The 19,793-nt window shown below is 45.5% G+C and overlaps 1 protein-coding gene across 2 annotated transcripts in view; it reads right to left on the bottom strand.

The window, feature by feature from the left end:
- Positions 1-19,793, bottom strand: part of PELI2 (pellino E3 ubiquitin protein ligase family member 2) — a 228,053-nt gene that overhangs the window by 18,543 nt on the left and 189,717 nt on the right. For both annotated transcript variants that reach the window (XM_075926280.1, XM_075926281.1), the window contains 2 exons: positions 6,069-6,170; positions 49-246 (listed from right to left, as the gene is read on the bottom strand). In XM_075926280.1, the coding sequence (XP_075782395.1) occupies positions 49-246; positions 6,069-6,170 (300 nt within the window). The remainder of the gene's footprint in view (positions 1-48; positions 247-6,068; positions 6,171-19,793) is intronic.

Raw genomic sequence — 19,793 nt, 5'->3', positions numbered from 1 at the left:
TACAGGCTATTTTTGCTTGTAGATAACAAAGCTACCCATAGTACTTACTCCAAGAAATATGTTTTTAGAAGAGTCAAATCCTGCTGCAAAAATCCTCGCTGTATATGGTGCATTCCTATCGCAGACAATCCTGCATGCAAATCTGGATATAGTGCTTTGTGTGATCTGAGTTTCATCATTGTTTTGACTGCCAGAAATTGTATCTGTTACTACAAAGTCTATAGGGCTTTCCGTTGATCTCCCAACCTGCAAAAATTCAAAATATACAGTTCTCTAAATATACCTCCCAGAAACATCTATGTTCCCATCTTGAAAGTTAATTTTGAACATGTGCTACTGTTTGCAAACTGTCTGAAAGGAGAAATTCATAGGCAAAAATTCACCATTTTCATAACAAAATAGCTTTGCGTTTCATAAAACTGCTGTAGCTGAATATGTAAGTGCAAATCTGAAGCAAATTAATTTTTTTAAAAGGAGGGAGTATTTTTGCACCAGCAGTGTGAAAATGTTGGCTATGGCTATATATCATATCCCCTTCTTTGAAATTAAATACTATACTCCTACATTGAGAGAATTAAAAGTTAAAAAGAACTTTCTACTGTATTTTAAAATTGCCATGAAATTAAAACATGTTTTAGACCAATCCAGAAGTTTAAAAAATTAGAATCTATTTCATATTTTAGACATCATAACATTTTGTAATATTACACATAAGATTTTCAGGACAGGATACTCATTTGGCCAGATGAACTAGAGCCATACATCCATTTAAACAAGACACATTAACTGTAACTTTTTGCATGAAGCACTTATTCTTTGAGAAAAATAAAGCAGCCGAGAAAAGGAATGAATCTCTCATAAAAAATCCTAATAATTGAAATATTTCCCTCCACATCTATAACTTAATTCTAACACAGTTCCTTTTTTATTTCAAATCACAAATTATAAAATGAACAAAGGGATAGGACTACCTAACAATGGTGCAAACACAACAATGAACTGATACCAGTACTTCTAAATAAAATGCCTTATGACCTACTGCTAACCAAAATAAAATTATAAATATTTTGTATGCCATTCAGTTTATATGTAAGCTAATAATTTCGCAATGAACGTCTTTAAAAAGTTTAAGGAGAAGGTTACACTTTATGTAACTTACTGGCACTTCAAAGGCTAGCAATGGGAACACACACATATGGAGCCCACCATGGGCATTAACATCTCTGTGGGTAAACCAAGCCAATCTCTCAACCATGCCCCTAGAAATCCACTCTTTCTATACAAATAGAGAAGAAAAGCTCTCCAAGAATTTAGCAGATGTATAACACTGTTAATATTAACCCTCTCAAATGAACCCGTAGAAATGATACAAAAAGCAATCCACTTTTAAAACCCTACTTACTCTCTAGAACATCAAACTATGCAGCAAATGCTGAACTTGACATTTTGAAATATAAATATAAAAGCAAGCAAAATTTTCCCCCACCACTTCCAGATTAGTTTTAGAATTTAGTAAATTTGCTAAAGCAAAACCACATAGAAATCATGAAAGTATTAATCAGTCTAACCAAAACTATTCACTTCCTTCTCAGAGAATGTAAAGATTGTCACTAGAATGCACAAAAAGATGAAATAAACATTAGATATACAAAGTTGAGTGTGTCACACTTTGTGCAGCTTAAATAAAGTCAAACTAAAAAGATTACAGCACGTTCCATTAACTGTACCTCCTATGTCATCTGATGTCCAGTGGATCTCTACCTCCCTATGGGATTCCTGTGAGGAGGAGTCATTGTTGCACAGCTCTTCTGCTCCTGTCAGTGATCAAATTCCTGCCTGACTTTAGAAAATGTCACACACAGCACTGTTTACTGGGGTGGTTATTTGATTCTGTGGCAGATTGATATGGTTTTCCTATTGATATCAAAGCACGTCTTATACACTGGGCCTTCTTTCCAGTCTGAATTTATTGGTGATCATTTTGTATGGTCTTCCATGCCATTAAAAATGTTAAATGGGATAGGACTGACAACCCATCCCTGAGGGAACATCACTAGAAACATACCCATTCAATGATTCCCCAAGTCAAACACCCTACAGAAGTCTCAGTATATTATGTCAGTACTATTAAATTTATCAACCAAACCTGTAATTTCATCAAAAAAGATATCATATTCATTTTAGAGGATCTTTTTTCCATAAATCCATATTAACTGCATTAGACTTTACAGAGACAAGGTAGGTAAGGCATATCTTTTATTGGACCAACTTTTGCTCATGAGTATGAAAAACCTGTTCAAGAGCTCTGTGCAAGCTCAATAGCTTATCTCTCACACCAACAAAAGTTGGTTCAATAGGAGATGTTACTTCACCTAATTTTTCTCTCTCATATCCTGGGACCAACATGGCTATAGCTTAATCGTCTTTAATTCTTTATTAATCAAGTCCTGTAGAAGAAGCTCTGCTATCTTGCCCTGGGTTAATATCAGGCTGACAGGCCTGTAATTACCTGGATAATCTTGTTTACCCTTTCCAAATAGTGGCACTACATTAGCTTTCTTGCAGTTTTCTGGTTTTGCAACTTCCCCGGTGTTGCAAGACTTTGGGCAAGTCTACATTTACAGTGGTGTGTGGGGTATGTGCAGCTACACATTGCAGTGAAACACTTCCTGTGTCAGCACTTCTCTGCAGCGTATAACCATATACAGCAGCGACAGGCTCCAGTAGCTCCCCATTGTGTCAATGAAAGGTTCCAGAAGCGGGAAGTCAATGGGGAAAGGCTTCTAGAGGGAAACACTATGCTGCTAACAACACAAGGATGGATGTGGGAGGCACTGCTTGGGTGCTTAGAGAGCTGTGTAGGGAATATGCTCAAGTATTTAGGCGTGTAGGGCATTCTACTCTATTTGCCTAAGTTGTGCCTCCACACTGCTATTTATACCCATACTAAATGAGTGTGCATTGTCTGCACTCTACATGCTGTCTTGGGTGCAGATGTACCCTTTACTGAAACATTAACAGTCAATTAGCACCTCAACTAGATCTTTTAAAACTCTTGGAAGTTATACAGACCTGCTGATTTTAAAAGGTCTAACTTTAGTAGCTGCTGTTTAATATCCCTCTGATATCCTTGCACAGATTGAACCTCTCCAGTCAGACACCCTGGGCACCTGAGTGGTGCCGAACCAGAGAATTTGCCAAACCACAGGAGGTCAATATTGTCTAGCAGCATCACCAACACTTCTTCTTACTGGACACTTAAAAGACATTTGGGGCAAGTCAGAGCTAAATAACAGCACAGAACACTGACAGCCTGGATTGGTGGCTGGAAACAAACTTTATGGGACAAGGGAAACTTGGCCACACCCATAATAAGTGGATATACAGCTAACTAAAATGATGCCAAACCATAGACATTGCCAAAGCAGAGTGTGCCAGACTAGAGAGGGTCAACCTGTACAATGGAAAGAGTGATATAGGATTTAACATGGCCAGATGTACTGTAGGAGGCAATGTCAAACTAAGTTACACAACACCAGATACATGAATAGTGCTGCTGGAGTTCCTTAGTTTGAGTTCCCACGGCATCTCCACTGTGGGGAATTGACAGAAGAAATTCTCCCATTGACTCCCCTTTCTCTTCTCACTCCAGTGGAGTACTAGAGTTGATAGGAATGCAATCAGCAGTCGATTTAGCATGTGACCCGCTAAATTGAATCCCAGGAGATCAATCCCCACAGTGCTGAACTCCCAGGAAGTGCAGACAAGCCCTAAATCTGTTTCTTCCCAAATATAGAACAGAAGTATTGACTATTTCTGCCTTCTCTGCATTATTATTGATAGTGGGATAATACCCACTCCAGTAATCACGAAAGGCCTAATTTTGTTTGTAAAAACAATTTCACCCAATTGTGAGAGAGAAAATGGAAAAACTGTACTGTACAATGACCTACAGCTGGGTCTGTGGACAAAAACCCAGAACAATATATTTCAGTAACATTTTCCTCTTGTATTAGTTTTCTTAGAAAAGCCGATTTCTATTTCAATTTTTTTCATAACAGGCAATGTTTATTTGCTATTTCATGAAAGTACATTTAGAAAAGAAGACTATAGCAAACACTACACTTCTCATTAATCACTAACTGGAAGCAATACAAATTTAGGCATCACTAGATTTATGTGGGAGAGCTTTACGTGGAGCAAAAACCAGAAAATGATTGGAGCAGAGGGTATTTATTACATGTGGATAGTTAGGCCATTTCCTCTCCCTTTCTGTTAACAGAAAGAAAACCAAGTGCTGATACCTGCCTCCTGCAGACAGCCTGAAGTCTGTTGGGTGAGGGGGCAAGGTCCAGGGGCTCCCCTGGTTTGCAGCAGCCTGCCACCCTCCCCGTGGCCTGCAGACTGCTCGTGGTAGGGATGTAAGCGAGTAATCCAACTGTTGACTACACGACAAGCCTGAGCTTATTAGACAGTCAAGCAGACTACTCGCTTCCCCCACCCCCACTGCCTCTGTACCAGAGGCAGCAAGGGGGGAGGGCTGGAGCCGGTGTTGTGGGGAGCTGGCTTAAAAGCCGGTTTTTCCCAGCACGATCTCCGCAGTGCCGCTCTTCCTCCATTAGAGGCAGCGGGGAGGGAGGGAGGCTGCTACAAAGCAGCTTCTGCCTGTGGCCAGTCCAGGTCACTGCGAACAGGGTCTTGCTACCGGAATCATGTTCACGGTGGCCCAGGCTAGCCATGGGCAGGGGCTGCTGGACCCGGCATGAGCTGAGACCAAGCAAACCCGGCTCAGTCCCAGCTTGCCGGGACCGCTGCGGTTCTGCATGTCAAATGTAGTAGAAATGGCCCAGTCCTGACTCTTTAAAATGCAGAGCTGCAGTGGTCCTGGCTCTGTCCCCACTCATGCTGGTTGGGGACCTACTCCCACTTCAGCTCTGCAGTTTAAAGATAGTAGGAGCTAGGCCTCCTGCTGGGCGCGAGCCAGTTCAGAGCTCCTTCCCTTATCGACTAATCATTTAGTTGATACCAATTGTATTGACTACACGATTAACCAATTACCCGCCTCAACACCCTTAGTCCGTGGGGGCTGCAGGCTATAGAAGGCAGGGATCTAGGATCTCACGGGAGGTGGGCCTCCTGTGGGAGGCCCACTTATCTGGTCTGGTGGCAGGCAAGATGGCAGACCGCCTGCCCCACTGGCTACTCTCTTGGTGTGCAGTGGGCTCCAGTGATCCCTCTGCAGAATGGCTCTCCCCTGTGGACTTGCTGCCCCCAGTGGCCACTCTCAGTATCGTGTCCCTCCTTTTGCAGCTACTTCCTGTGGTCACCCTGCAGTATAACTGACCCTTGCTTTCCCTGCCTCCAGTGGTCACTCTGGAGTGTTGCTGTCCTTCAATCAGCCCCTCCCTTTCCATGTGGTGAAAAATAGTCCCATTCCCATAACTTCCTGTCTTCCTGGCACAACCAAACCCTAACCTTGCTTGAAGTTAGGATAAGAGGAAGCTCCATATGAAATATGGTGGTCCTAGCTCTTACTGTTTGGAGTTCTTGAACAAGCAGACACACAGATGCAGATAGATTGACAGATGCAGTCTTTAATTACAAGATCACGTAGTGTTTTTTCCTTAGCAACCCTGTCTCCTTCAAGTCATAGCTTCTATCCCTAGCTCCCACTCCTTGCCCCACCATTTTCGGCCCCCTCTTTGTTCCTGCCTCTTCCTTCTCTTTCCCATCTCCTCTTCCTAACTATTCCCTTTCTACTCCAAATTCTATAACACCAGCTGTATTCTGGGCCTTAGTGCTTAGTGTTTAAATACACTGCACGTGCCATTTTACAGATGCTATGGTATGCTTATTGGAAATGAATAGTGGTGGAAAGGTAAGGGTATTTAACAGATACTGGCAGATAGACTGTAGACAATTTAAGAGTCCCCATTCAATGGGAAGAGCAACTAAATTTGGTCATGAGAATTCTACAGCATAAAGGTAAAACCTGAAGAATAAAAGCGGGGTTGATTGAAAAGGCTACATAACAAACACGTGTACTATTTTAATAAGCAGAATCTTACCTGAAACATATCTGTATCTTTATCATGTGAATACTCCACAACAACCGTCTGGTTTCTGGATAATGTATAAGAGATACTATGCTGACCTTTACAGCTGATGGCCTGTTAAATAAGAGAACAAAAAAAAATATCCATTAAAAAAAGCTTAGCGGCAAATAATCAAATTCATTTCACTATATAATATACCTGATAATAAACAGTGGATGACAATATTCTATTACAAGGTTGAGTAAATCAATACACAAAATCTCTGAGTTCTTAAAATTGCTTTTCTGACTCAAGACCTGTATCTGTTTGCTCCTTAAGTATTTTATGACTTCAGGCATATCCAATGTTTCAGAAATTTAGATCCCCACTGTATCAGATTCTATTCTGAAATCTCATCCTGGGCCTAAAATTACTACACCTCAGAAACAAGGCATCCATATATCCTTCTCCATTTTCCTTTGCACAAAAACAAAAAGAAAAGTAGACCCCCACGCTTACACAAGATTTTGTATTAAAAATGGATTCATTTTAACAAGAATTATCTAAAGCTTAAATAGCACCAGTAATTCACATTTTATACAAAGTTTAAAGTAGTAACTCATTTGAAACAAAATGACTTATCAGAATTTACCAGAATAGCACAACATTGAATATGCAACATAAACATTATAAAACCCCCTCAAGTCTGGAAGATAACTGGAAGAGACAATCATTGCACATAACTTTCACAATAATTTCTAAAGAACATCCAATGCAAATAATGCTGGACTTTTTCATCACACTTTGCAGCCTCATTATCAAAGCAGTGTACTGAGTAGCTTATTTGATTTCTCTAATTTTCAGAAGGTGGTACAGGTTGGACCTACCAGGTCCAGCGACCTCAAGACCTGACTGGTACCAGATGAGGGATTTTGACAGACCAGGGGACATAATTTTTGGACCCTGCCTCCAGCCCCCGGCTCAGCTGCTGGCCTCTCAGCTGGCTCCCTGCTGCCCTGCCACCCACTGGGCAGCCATAGCTCTGCTGGGAAGCCCGGCTCCGGGGCTCTAGGCAGCCGCACGCACATGCTGTGTGCAGGGGCTTCCTGGGCAGCCCCACGCTGGAGCTTCCTAAGCAGCTATACGCACCACACTGATACACCAGGGCTCCCTGGGCAGCCATGTGCACACAGTGCACCAGGGCTCCCAGCTCCACTGGGCAGCCAACACGCCGGGTCTCCCAACCCTGCTGGGCAGCCCCGCTGCCATGCGCTCCACGGTCCCATCATCAGCTCGCTGCGGGCAGCCCACTGCCTTGCTGGTCCCACAGGGATCCTTACTGCTGGCCCTCCACTGGGACTCTCTGGTCCTGCAACACTCATGGATCCCGGTTAAGAGAGTTTCAACCTGTACTAAAGTAAGTGAAATACCAACTTCCATCACCACCACAAAACCCCATTAAGGTCCAACCCCTGCTCACCCCCCCCCCCCAAAGAAAACAGATAACACTAAGTCATGCCAGACAAATGCTAGTTTTTTAGTTTTTAAAGACAGAACAGTTCAGCTCAAGTTATTGAGATTAGCAGAGTCTGCAGAATTAACAGTTATTCAGCACAGATGCACCTATATAAATAGAATTTCTTCAGCACAGAGTACATGTAACAGACTTGCAGGGCTCCTGGCAAGGGAGGTGGCTGGCTGTGTCCTTGGAAGGGACGGGCCTCAGGCAGAAAGAACAAATTTCGGGCAAGGCTTCCGGAGGCAGCCCTCAGAGCTGCCCAGTGTGCACCGTGCCCAATGCTCTGGCGGTTATTAAAAGGGCCTGGGGCTCCAGCCACTGTCACTGCCGCATTAGTAATATAGACACAATATAATTTGCAAAAGCGGCGAGGAATCCTGTAGCACCTTATAGACTAACTGAAGTGTAGGAGCATAAGCTTTCGTGGGCAAAGACCCACTTCATCAGATGCATGTGACGAAGTGGGTCTTTGCCCACGAAAGCTTATGCTCCTACACTTCAGTTAGTCTATAAGGTGCCACAGGACTCCTCGCCACTTTTGCAGATTCAGACTAACACGGCTACCCCTCTGATACTTAATATAATTTACAACACTAAAGAGGTTATAGCATTTCAGACCATAACGTTTTGTTTTATGAAGGGACAAAAATGGACCATTTTTAATTATGAATTTACACGTGCACAGAGATCACTGATAGGCTCATTTCTCTACAGATTTATGCCATCTATCCGACATTGCTAGAATGTATAAATAAATTACAGATGTTCCATGCATTCATAATTGTACATTGATCATAAATGTCTCACCATTTGTAGTCCCGTTATCACTTTAGGTCCCATCCTGCCACTGATGTCAACAGGGCTATATATAGGTCAGCAGTCTGCCAGTATGTCAAAAACTACAGGACTACACCTTAGATTGTAAACTGTTTAGAGCAGGGACAATCTTTATGTTTTGTACATACAACACTTAGCACCATACCCTGGCTATGCTCTGTAGGTACACTACTGCAGTATACATAAAATAGTGAAAACAGCATATGTAACATGTATACAATTTTAACCATAGAGCAACAAAGTTTAATATGCATAACCATGTTCACAAATATTAAGACAAATTTAGTAAATACATACATGAAAACAATTGATAGGGGTTGGAAAGATTAATTATCGGCTCCGGAACCAATTCTGGAAGCACAAGTCCTATTTTTCTCAGAGCGATTGGGCACTTTATATAGCGCTGTCTATAACCGAAAGGGCAAATCAAGTGAGCTTTAAGCTTAGACCAGAGGTCGGTCAAATATGGCTCTCAGCTCGAGTTCGGCCCTGCCTTCATTCCCCCCAGCAATGGGGAGCCCACACTGGTGCTACAGCCTCGGGTCCCCTGCAAGACTGGAGCCAGTGCAGGCTTCCTATGAGGTGGGAGGGGGGCGTCTGGAGAAAGCCCTGAGCCTTGTCGTGTGATGGAGGAAGAAGAGGAACCACAAACGGCTCTGCGCTGCTGCACAGGGATGCGTTGCCTGGAGACTTTGTTCCCACTGGCTAGAATCTGGCCAACTGGAGCAGCAGGAAACCATGCCTGGGACGAGGAGCCTGAGAGCAGCGTGGGGTGCAAAAGCAAGTAAGTGCCTTGTCTAAACCCCAGCCCCTCATTGCTCCCCCAGCCCCCCTCACACTGAGACCCTGCACCCCCAGCTTGTTCCTGCCTCTCCCTCATAGCCAGACACCCTCCTCCCCAGCCAACCTACTCCCACAGCCTGCTTCTGTCCCCTACCCCCAGTCAGACACCCTACTCCCAGCCTTCTCGGGCCAGACACCCATCTGCACTCTACTCCTGTACCCTCCCTCCGGCCAGAGACCATACCCCCAGCCTGCTCCTGCACCCTCCCCCCGGCCAGAGACCCTATCCCCAGCCTGCTCCTGCACCCTCCTCCCGGCCAGAGACCATACCCCCAGCCTGCTCCTGCACCCTCCCCCCGGCCAGAGACCCTATCCCCAGACTGCTCCTGCACCCTCCCCCCGGCCAGAGACCATACCCCCAGCCTGCTCCTGCACCCTCCCTCCGGCCAGAGACCCTATCCCCAGCCTGGCCTGTTCCTGCCCCATTTCCCCTGGCCATACACCGTACTCCCAGCCTGCTCCTGCACCCCACCTCCCACCCAGATCTTGCACCCCCTCACCCCATCCCACTCACTGGCATCTGTCCTGCACACTGGACCCTTCATTTCTGACCCCACCCCAGAGCCTAGGGGGTCCCACAAAATCCACTAACCCTGGAACCCCAGAAGAGTTAATCTTGCCTGAGGCCTTGAACCTCAGTCCTCCCTGCCCCTCCCCACTATGGAGCTGCAGCACCAGGGGAGGGAGGTGTCTCAGTAGGGGGCCACATCACTGAGGATTGGGATTTTTTGGAGGAGCTATTTTTTTGCTTCTCACTTTGTGGTCCCTGACAGATTTTTCTGTGGGTCCATGGCCCCCAGCCTAAAAAAGGTTCCCCAGCCCTGCCATAAATAAAGACAATGGTGAAACCTTTTGTGTTGGACATCGTATTTTACATTATTTAAAATAAACTTTTGTAAACTAACATGAGAAAGTAAAAGTGCCCAGCCCCCATCTGGCCACAGCGTATTGTCCCCAGCCCCGATCCTGGAACAGGCCCTGTGGTCTTGTGCTCATTCTGGCCGCAGGAAGGGCTGGCAGCAGCAGGCAGCCCCCCCGCCCCAGCACAGGTAGGAGGGGAGGCCACGATCCGGCTGTGGTGATCCTGACCCAGCCTCTCATCCAGCTACTGCTGCTCGGGTGCAGCAGCCCAGCCCTGGCCAAGTAAGATAATTCAGTCCCAGGCTGCCCCCATGTTCTACTTCCCAGTGCCCTGCACCCTGTCGCCTGTACCTCCCAAACACCTCAGTTCGCTGCCCTGAGCCCCTCACTCACCCCAACCCTGACTCCTACACCCCCACATCCACAAACTACACCTCCAGCAGCAGCAACAATCCCATTCAATAAGTCTGTGAGTACAATGTTTCATTGATGCTCTTATTCATCATCACATCAATTATCAATAATATTAAGTTGTATATTTTCAGTCATGCACATGGCTATTTTTATACGGGCTCTTTGTCGACCACTCGTTCTGAGTTTTGCGATAGTTTGGCTCTTTGGTTTGAAAAGGTTGCAGACTCCTTGCCTACACAGTTAAACTAGGTGTGGTTTTCTTTGGGGGGTGAGAGGGGAGGGAAGAGGGTGTGTTTTGTTTTAGGGGTTTCTTTGAGGCATACCAGTCTACTGCTGTCAATGTAACAAATGTTTTTTTACTTCCATAATATACTATGGATCTTTACAGGTACTAATTATGTGGCACAGATTGCATAAATCTAATCAGAATTTGGCTCCATTAGCATATCTGATCATTATTAGATTGACTGACCAATACTTTCACTGAAGGGGGGTGGAAAAAACCCAGCCTCGGCCAGGACATGCCAATACGTTATTTTTATCTCCATTCCTCTAGCCATTAGATTAGAGTGCAGCCCACACTAGTCACTGAGCAGTCTAATGCAACCTGAAAGAAATCTTTTTGATGTATGAGCTATAATATTAGGCCCTTCATAAATGTCACCATATTCCAATTTATCCCAACACATACTCATTAATGTATTATGGCTTTCCTCTCATTTGGTTCCCATCAGCAATTTACTAGGTGACCTAAGTTGTAGAAGCCTTATTTTAGATCCATATACTAACTACTTTAGAAGGGGGTTTACCTGAAATGACTTTTAGACTAACTCATAACCTATGTCTTAGAAAAATTCATTAATATTGCTCAAGGGTGTCATTTTCCTAAGATATGAGAAATGGAAGCCATATTTGAAGCAATGTGCCTATCAATGAATGTACCTTTTCTAATCTGTTATAGTGGCAGGGTTTTTCTCCCCCTTCCATTGAAAAACTGGGTTTAAATATATTAATTTAGCAATGCATTTCCTGTTAGTGTATAATTGCTTTTCAAAATGCTAAAACAAAATTTCAAAGTACAGAAGAGGACATACTTTCCATAGAGAATACAACACAGGCAGTTGGCTCAGTTTAAAGAAATTTCATATGCATTTTTATTACGTGCCTTAGAAACAAACTGGCCATTAAAGTAAAACTGCAAAGTCAAAGAAATAAAGTGTTATTTGTTTCTAGTAGCACCGAGTGCATCAGGCACTGTACAAGCACAGAAAGCTACAGACCCTACTTTTCTAACAACTTGCATTAAAGCTTTATCTGCACTGGCAATTGTCCTTCAGAGGTGCTTAAACACACAACAGTGCTTTGTTGGTAGGAATGGTCCCCTGCCCAGAAAGGAAATGCTGCTCATACAGAGGGAGGTGGAAGTTTTTTGTCAGCAAAAGTACAGAACAGTTAATAGCAGCCTTCAGCTTCCTGAAGGGGGTTCCAAAGAGGATAGAGAGAAGCTGTTCTCAGTAGTGACGGATGGCAGAACAAGGAGCAATGGTCTCAAGTTACGGTCGGAGGGGTTTAGGTTGGATATTAGGAAAAACTATTTCACTAGGAGGATGGTGAAGCACTGGAATGGGTTACCTAGGGAGTTGGTGGAATCTCCATCCCTAGAGGTTTTTAAGTCTCGGCTTGACAAAGCCCTGGCTGGGTTGATTTAGTTGGGATTTGTCCTGCCTTGGGCAAGGGGCTGGACTTGATGACCTTCTGAGGTCTCTTCCAGCTGTATGGTTCTATGAACAGCAATATTTACACTGCCCAAAGTTTAGCCCCAGAGCTGTTCACTAAAAGCTGTAGTGTAGACAAAGACACAGAAAAAAAGAGACAGAAACACAACAGAGTGGGAAAAGAGAAGCAATGGAACAATCAATCAGGTGGTAATCTGCCACTGCCAGAAAATTAAAAAGTTTTAACATCACAATTAAAAAAAGGCTCTACAATCCCAAATTACTCCTACAATCATGTCACAGTAATGCCAATCCCAAACCCTTCTAAAAATTCCCACAGAGAATGGCTTTCCACCACAACCATGAAAGTTAGAAGTTTATTTCATTTAAAAAAAATACAGTTGATATTGGCACACAATTATATTGCTCCAGGAGCTGGTGTTTTTAGAAAACATGCTAAATATCACAAGATCTGTGATAAATCGAGAAAAATTGGTAACTGATTTAATTCACTAGCCAAAAAACTTCATTCGTGCAACACTTCAAAACCTTCTAGAACAAACAATATCTTTTAACCTTTAAAAAGCAGTAATCAGAGTGGTTTAAAGGTGCACATGAGCCCTGCAATGCAAGTTTGTTTCTGCTAGCGCTGCCCTGCAATAAGCAGCCATCTGGAATAATTAAGAAACATGCCATTTTATGTGCTGTGGTGTGTCCCACAATTGTATTTTCTCGTTTGTCTGCCCATGGACTGCTCATTTCTGTGGAATGACACCTTGGTTGTGCAAGAGGAAGAGCCCAAAAACCTGTTTGCCACGGAGATTTGCAGCAGTTAGTACCCTACACACATCGGGTTTGTGAAAAGTGGGTGAAATGGCTGAGTCCGGGATAGCCATTGGAGTATGTCTACTCAGCAAGCTCCCAAGCCCTGCGTCGACACACTAGTAAACTAAAAATAGCTGAGTAGACACTGAGCTTGACCTCGGAAGCTTATGGGGTTGAGTGGGCTTGAGAGTCTGAGTTCAAGCACAAGTTTATCAATACTGGCTGTAAGACTTGCTCTCAGCTACAGTGTAAACAAACCATGTAGCGTTCACTGAGCCTGCCTTAAAAACAACCTCTGTTTGACTGGTTTCTCCTTCTATACTATGTGCTGCATCTCTGCAGTGCATCCACATTACGCAGAAGGAAAAAGTACTGTGTTCTCTGTCCGGGCAGGATGGGACCTCATTCAGAGGAAAGAGTTAAGACTATAGGGCGGGACTGAGGTTTCATTTCTGGAGGCCGTGCCAGTGAACGGTAACTTTAATGCCGAGTTCTGAGGTAGAGAATTTCCTCTTTTCGATGAAATGGTGGTAGTGTGGGAGGTACTACTGGCACGTGCATCTGAGCATAGGGACACAACAAAGGTGAAAGAATTAGGCGGTGTGCCCTGGTTCACCGCACTGGTAAGAAAGACTGGCGCTGGGGGCGCTTCACTGCAGGAGGAGGTGCACACTTCCCGAGAGGCTCCCAAGTCTGTCCTTCCCTTCTATGGTATGCACAGGCCCAGGCCAGCTGGGGCACTGTAGGTGGAGGCATACGCTCCCAGCTGGGCTCCTGTCCTGCTGGTGTCTTGCAACACTATTTGGACACAGCACAGAAACAACAGCATATGGCACAATGCTGTAAGTGACATGGACCTGCAGCAACCTGGCACTGCATATGGCTGGCATAGATCACCTGCACAGGGTAGACTATTGCTTTTGGGCTAGGAAAACCAGCATTGAGCAGTGGGATAGCAATGTTGTTCAGGTGTGGGATGAAGATCAGTGGCTACAAAACTTCACAACAGTGTTTCTCAACTTTTTTTTTTAATAAAGTACCAATTTTTTTCTACCATTACAACACATTTGTTTAAGCAATTTAATCATAGCTGGGTGGGCGATGAAATTTTTGGGTGTAAAAACGTACAAAAATAATAAAATGCTGTAAAACTTAACACAAAAATTCAGTTTTCTCCAAATTTCAATTGTGTTGACGTAGCCCCCAGACTTCTCTTGAGTACCCCGAGGGTACTCGTACCACTGGTTGAGAAACACTGCTTTAAAATGTGCAAAGCAACCTTCCTAGAGCTCTGGGCTGAGCTGGCCCCCAAACTGTGGCCCAAGGACACCCCAATGAGAGCTGTCCTCTCATTAGAGAATCATGTGGCAATTGCTCCTCCTGCTTGCTACCAGTCTGTTACAGATCAGTTTGGAGTTAGAAGTCTACCCTTGAGGCTGCACTTTTCTGCAGCAGAATGCAATATATTGCCCTGCACATTTGCAGGACTGAGACTCCGGGAAACATGGATGACATAGTGGCTGGTTTTGCAGAGATGGGCTTGCCTAATTCTGTGGGGGGAGGGAACAATTGGTGGCACACATTCCAATTATAGCATCAGCTCACCCTGCCACAAAGTATATCAACAGGAAGGGATGGTTCTCGATGGTGCATCAGGCACTTGTGCATCACCATGAGCGTTTTACAGACAAACATGTGGAGTGGTCCAGAAAGGTGCATGACGCATGTATCTTCAGGAACACTGACTTATACAGAAAGCTGCAGGTGGGAATTGTCTTTCCAGACCACAAGAGTACATTGAGGGATGTGGAAATGCCCATATTGGGTCTGGGAGATCTGGCTTACCCCTGACAGCCCTGGCTCATGAAATCTTACATGGCACACCTGGACAGCAATAAGGAGCAGTTCAACAACAGGATGAGCTGATGCCGCATGGTAATGAAATGTGCCTTTGGTTGATTAAAAGGGAAATGGAGGTGTCTCTATGGCAAGCTAGATCTTACAGAGGATCATATTCCCATGGCTATAGCTGCATGCTATTGTTTGCATCACTTGTGTGAAAATAAGGGTGAAATGTTCGCACCTCGGTAGAGCACTGAGGAACCATTCATGGGCGCACAGTCTGAGCAGCCAGACACTGGGACTGAGAGGAGCCCACAGGGCTGCCATTAATGTCAGAGAGGCTTTGAGAAACCATTCTGACAACGAGGGGATGCAGAAACGTAAGAACAGCGTCCATCTGGCCCTGTATCGTGTCCTCCAACAGTGGCCAATGTCAGGTGCCCTAGAGCAGTGGTCCCCAATGTGGTGCCCACCGGGGCATTTATGTGCACCCGCCGAATGATCTGGGCTGGCCCCGCTCCCAGCGCATGCCTGGCCCCTGCCCCAAGCACGTTGGTGGCCTCTGCCCCGGGCGCACGGCGCATGGGCGGCCCCGTCCCCGGACGCACAGCAGCCCCGAAAGTTTGGGGACCACTGCCCTAGAGGGAGTGAACAGAAACAGGTAATAATCAAGTGATCCCTCCCCTGTCATCCATTTCCAGCATCTGACAAACAGGCTAGAGACACCGTTCCTACCCATTTAGGCTAACCTCTATGAATTTATCTAGTTCTTTTTTGAACCCTGTTAAAGTCCTGGCCTTCACAGCCTCCTCTGACAAGGAGTTCCACAGGTTGACACTGCTCTGCATGAAGATATACTTCCATTTGTTTGTTTTAAACCTTCCACCTATTAATTTCGTTTGGTGACCCCCAGTTCTTATGTTATGGGAACAAGTAAATAACTTTTCCTTATTTACTTTCTCCACACCGGTCATGATTTTATAAACCTCCATCATATCCCCCTACCTTTAGTCTACTCTTTTCTAAGCTGAAAAGTCCAGCCTTTTTAATCTTTCTTCATATAGCATCTGTTCCACACCCCTAATCATTTTTGTTGCCCTTTTCTGAACCTTTTCCAATGCCAAGATATCCTTTTTTGATGCGGTGAACACATCTGTACACAGTATTCAAGATGTAGGCGTACCATTGACTTATATAGAGGCAATAAGATATTCTCTGTCTTATTCTATATCCCTCTTTTCATGATTCCTAATGTCTCTTCTGGGGTTGCTTTCCTGCTGCATCCTATTCCTCATCCCAAGTAATACCTCCCTGTGAAAGAAAGGGATTTAACAGACTGTATCTGGGGCTTCAGTGATTGCTATGGGTTGTGGAACAGAAAATAAAGTCATTGTACCATTACAAATTTTGCCTTTATTGATCACTGCAAATCACAGTCACACAACTAAGGATCAATGTTTTTTGATAAGGGAGGATTCGCATTAGGGTACAGCCTCACAAATATGGATATGTCTAGCTGACAGTCACAGTTGTGACAGGAGGTGGAATGCAGCAGAAAGTGAGCATTCCCAGACATGGAAAAGGAGCATTCTGTATCTGTTGCAGAGGAGGTTGCGGCCAGTTCTGCTCACTCTGTATCTTGATTAAATAAACACTTGATCATCTCTGTTTGCTCCTCCATAACCTTGATCATGTGCTCAGCAGCATCTTTCCTATCTTGTCTTTCACTCAGCCATCACTCCTCCCTTTTTTGTGCTCCATTGAGAAATGGTTTAGAATCTCCCGCACAAGTTCCTCCCTATTTTGCTTGGGCCTCCTCCTTAGTTGATGCTGTCTGTCAGCCGGAGTTTTCTGTGTTCTCAAGATCTCATCTGCAACATAGAATGTAACAAAAGCGGGATTGTTAAATTCCTGCTCAAAGTTGAAACATTTCACTCAAAAGTATCTTTTTCAACAGATGCAGCCACTTTCCCACGGCCCTTGGAAAACACACATCTTTGCAGGCACTGTAAGCATAGGGAGTTTGGGTGAAGGCGAAAAGGGGGATGAGGAGTGTGCATGGGGCATCAGAAAACAAAGTCCTGGCTTGTGCAGCAGGTTTGCATAGAAAAAATTCCAATGATGCCCCACTTCTCCAAAGCCTGGTATTTCTCTTGCGGATATCTCACTCATGAGGGTAAGTCGGGAAACGTGGGCTCTATTTCTGGATACTAATGGGGGTCTCCTGCTCTTTATGCAGCCCTATTATATGCTGCTTTGGTTCCTGCAACCCTGACTGAAGAATGTTATGAGAGACTATCATACCATGGAGTGGGAGGGGGAGAGAGAACACTATTGCACTGCCAGGGAGAAAAAAAAAAATCAACAAATACCTTAGGCAAAGTTTCCAGAGCATCTCTCTGCAGGATTCAATTAACATCTCAGTGTGCATCCACACCATGCTGGGACATAATATCTAGTCATGCAGGGCTATGCTACCCCACAAAAAACCAGCCACCCTCCCACCTTTCTGTGCCCTTCCCCCACCGCTGCATTCCCCAAACCAGAGCACTTACCCTGCGTCTCATCCTCTGCTTCCTTCTCCCCATCAAGCTGCTGCGGAGACTGGCCATTCACCTTGGGACTTGAGAACAGTTCCTGTCTGCCTGCCACACCAGGTGACCCTGCTGTGAGTCTCACCTCCTCATCCAGCTCTACCTCTTCATCTAGAATTTCATCCTTCAGATTTAAGTCCTCTTTCTAGTGACTCGGTGCCTTCTGAAGAATCCACAGGGAGAATTCTTAGTGGTGGTGGAGGAAGGCTCCCTCCCCCCCGATGGTGTCCAACTCCTTCTAAATACAGGATGTATCGAGTGCAGCACCGGAACAAGGGTTTGCCTCCCTCACCTTATGCCTCAGCTCCTTTATCTTTGCTCTGCACTGCAGAATGTTCTGCTCATACCACTTCCACATAAGGATCGAGAACTGTGCCTGTACGCATACCAGTGCCTGTGGGTTCCTCACTGAATCCTCTTCCCACATGCTGGTAATATCCCAAAGCTCCACAGTGGTCCAAGCAGGAAAGAGTCTGATGCAAGTCAGCCATGACTAGCTGGAAAGATGCTCAGCGTGGAGTGCTCTCATGGCCATCCGGCACAAAAGGGAATTAAAATTCCAGGGACTTGCTAGGTGATGAAATTACCTCCCAGAACTGGAAGAGACCTTGAAAGGTCATTGAGTCTAGTCCCCTGCCCTCATAGCAGGACCAAGTACCATCCCTGACAGATTTCTAACACAAATCCTTAAATGGCCTCCTCAAGGATTGAACTCATAACCCTGGGTTTAACAGGTCAATGCTCAAACCACAGAGCTATCCTTCCACCCAAAATCCATTGCAGCTCTGCACAGCTTGTGGATCCACTATGCCAGGGATGCAGACAGTACTGATTTGCCACCTCCTGCACCTTGTGCTGTCCAATTTCAAACTGGTACCCGTTTGCACAGGTGTAAGTGACTGAGCAAGGGAGCCATATCTCAGATCCCACAGTGCGAGCCATAGCTCGAGGTGGAGGGATAGATTGCTGGTTGCCCGGCAGCGGCAGGGCAGGAGTTCAAAGCGCTGCCCAAAGTGGCTACTTGGGCACTGCTGAAAACATCACAGAGTTCAATAAAGGTAAAAAAACAGCCTTTGGCGGTACACACTGCATGACTGTTGCCAGAAAGGGGGGCCCCTCATGGAGAGGGAAGCTTTTTTTGTCGTCGAAACTGGGCATTTTTCACAACTTTTCTTGCACTACATTGTGAACGCTGAGTTTTGTCACCAAAAAGGGGGTTTTGGTGACAAAACTTGTCAGTGTAGACATGCCCTAAGTTATTTTCACCCCTCCTCATCACTGCGACTCAGCTACCAACTCTGACTTCTTTTTGTCCCCCCCCCCCCCCCCGACTCCTGTAGTGTTCCAGGAGGAGCATGGGGAGAAAAGGTGTAAACCTATATGCTCTGAGGAGCAAGCACATCGACCAATTACAGTACAAGGGAAAGTGGAGTGGAGCCCCAGATACTGCATTCCACACTGAGGATTTGGGTTAATCTACACTTGCAATTGAAACAACAAAGCTCATCATCTAATAAACCATCTTGTTAGTCTTTAAAGTGCTACACAGTCCTGTAATTTGTTTCAGCTACACCAGACTAACACGGCTACATTTCTATCACAATAAAACTTTTGTCATTCACAAGTGCTTACCCTCCCCCCTCCGCACAACAAAAGTTTTCCATGGCAAGTGCAAATGCCTCTGTCAGCAGGAGTGCTCTCCTGCCAACAAAGTGAAAGCTGCTTGTGGGGACTAGAAGTGTTGACAAATGGCATTTACACAGGCAAATGGCATTTACAACAGCCTTGTCAGTAAAAGCTGAATAGTGTACACATAGCCTTAGAAGGAAGGGGCTCTGCAAAGCCCCCTGCAGCATGTCAGACCTGAAGAAATGTGAACTAATCCAGTCATCCTAAAGATTCCCCTAGAGCAGCGGCCCCCGCCATGGCGCCCGCCGGGGCATTTGTGTGCGCCCGCCTAGTCTGGGTCACGATGTGGGATGACCGGGGGAGGACGGGCCACATGTGCTCTGGGGCTGAACTCCCGCCATGACGGGGCCTGGGGAAGCGCTGGCAGCAGAAGAACCTGCCAGGGAGCGTGGCGGGGAAGCCGCGGGAGCAGGGCGGCCGGTCTGGAGCGGTGAAATGGCTGCGGTGAGGGGGTCTGGCGCCGGCGCAGGCACACTTGGCATGGGGCCAGCCGGGTGACACAGCAGGATGACAGCACCCACCGGTGAGGAACCCGCCACACAAAAAGGTTGGGGACCACTGCCCTAGAATCTTAGCCCCTGTTGTAGAATAGCCAGTTGCAAGGCAATCTTGTTATGCA

Source organism: Pelodiscus sinensis, chromosome 4 (genome assembly GCF_049634645.1).
Source record: "Pelodiscus sinensis isolate JC-2024 chromosome 4, ASM4963464v1, whole genome shotgun sequence".
In the NCBI taxonomy this organism is placed as follows: Eukaryota; Metazoa; Chordata; order Testudines; family Trionychidae; genus Pelodiscus; species Pelodiscus sinensis.
The sequence above is the reverse complement of the archived record's forward strand: the minus strand, read 5'-3'. Positions and strand labels throughout refer to the sequence as shown.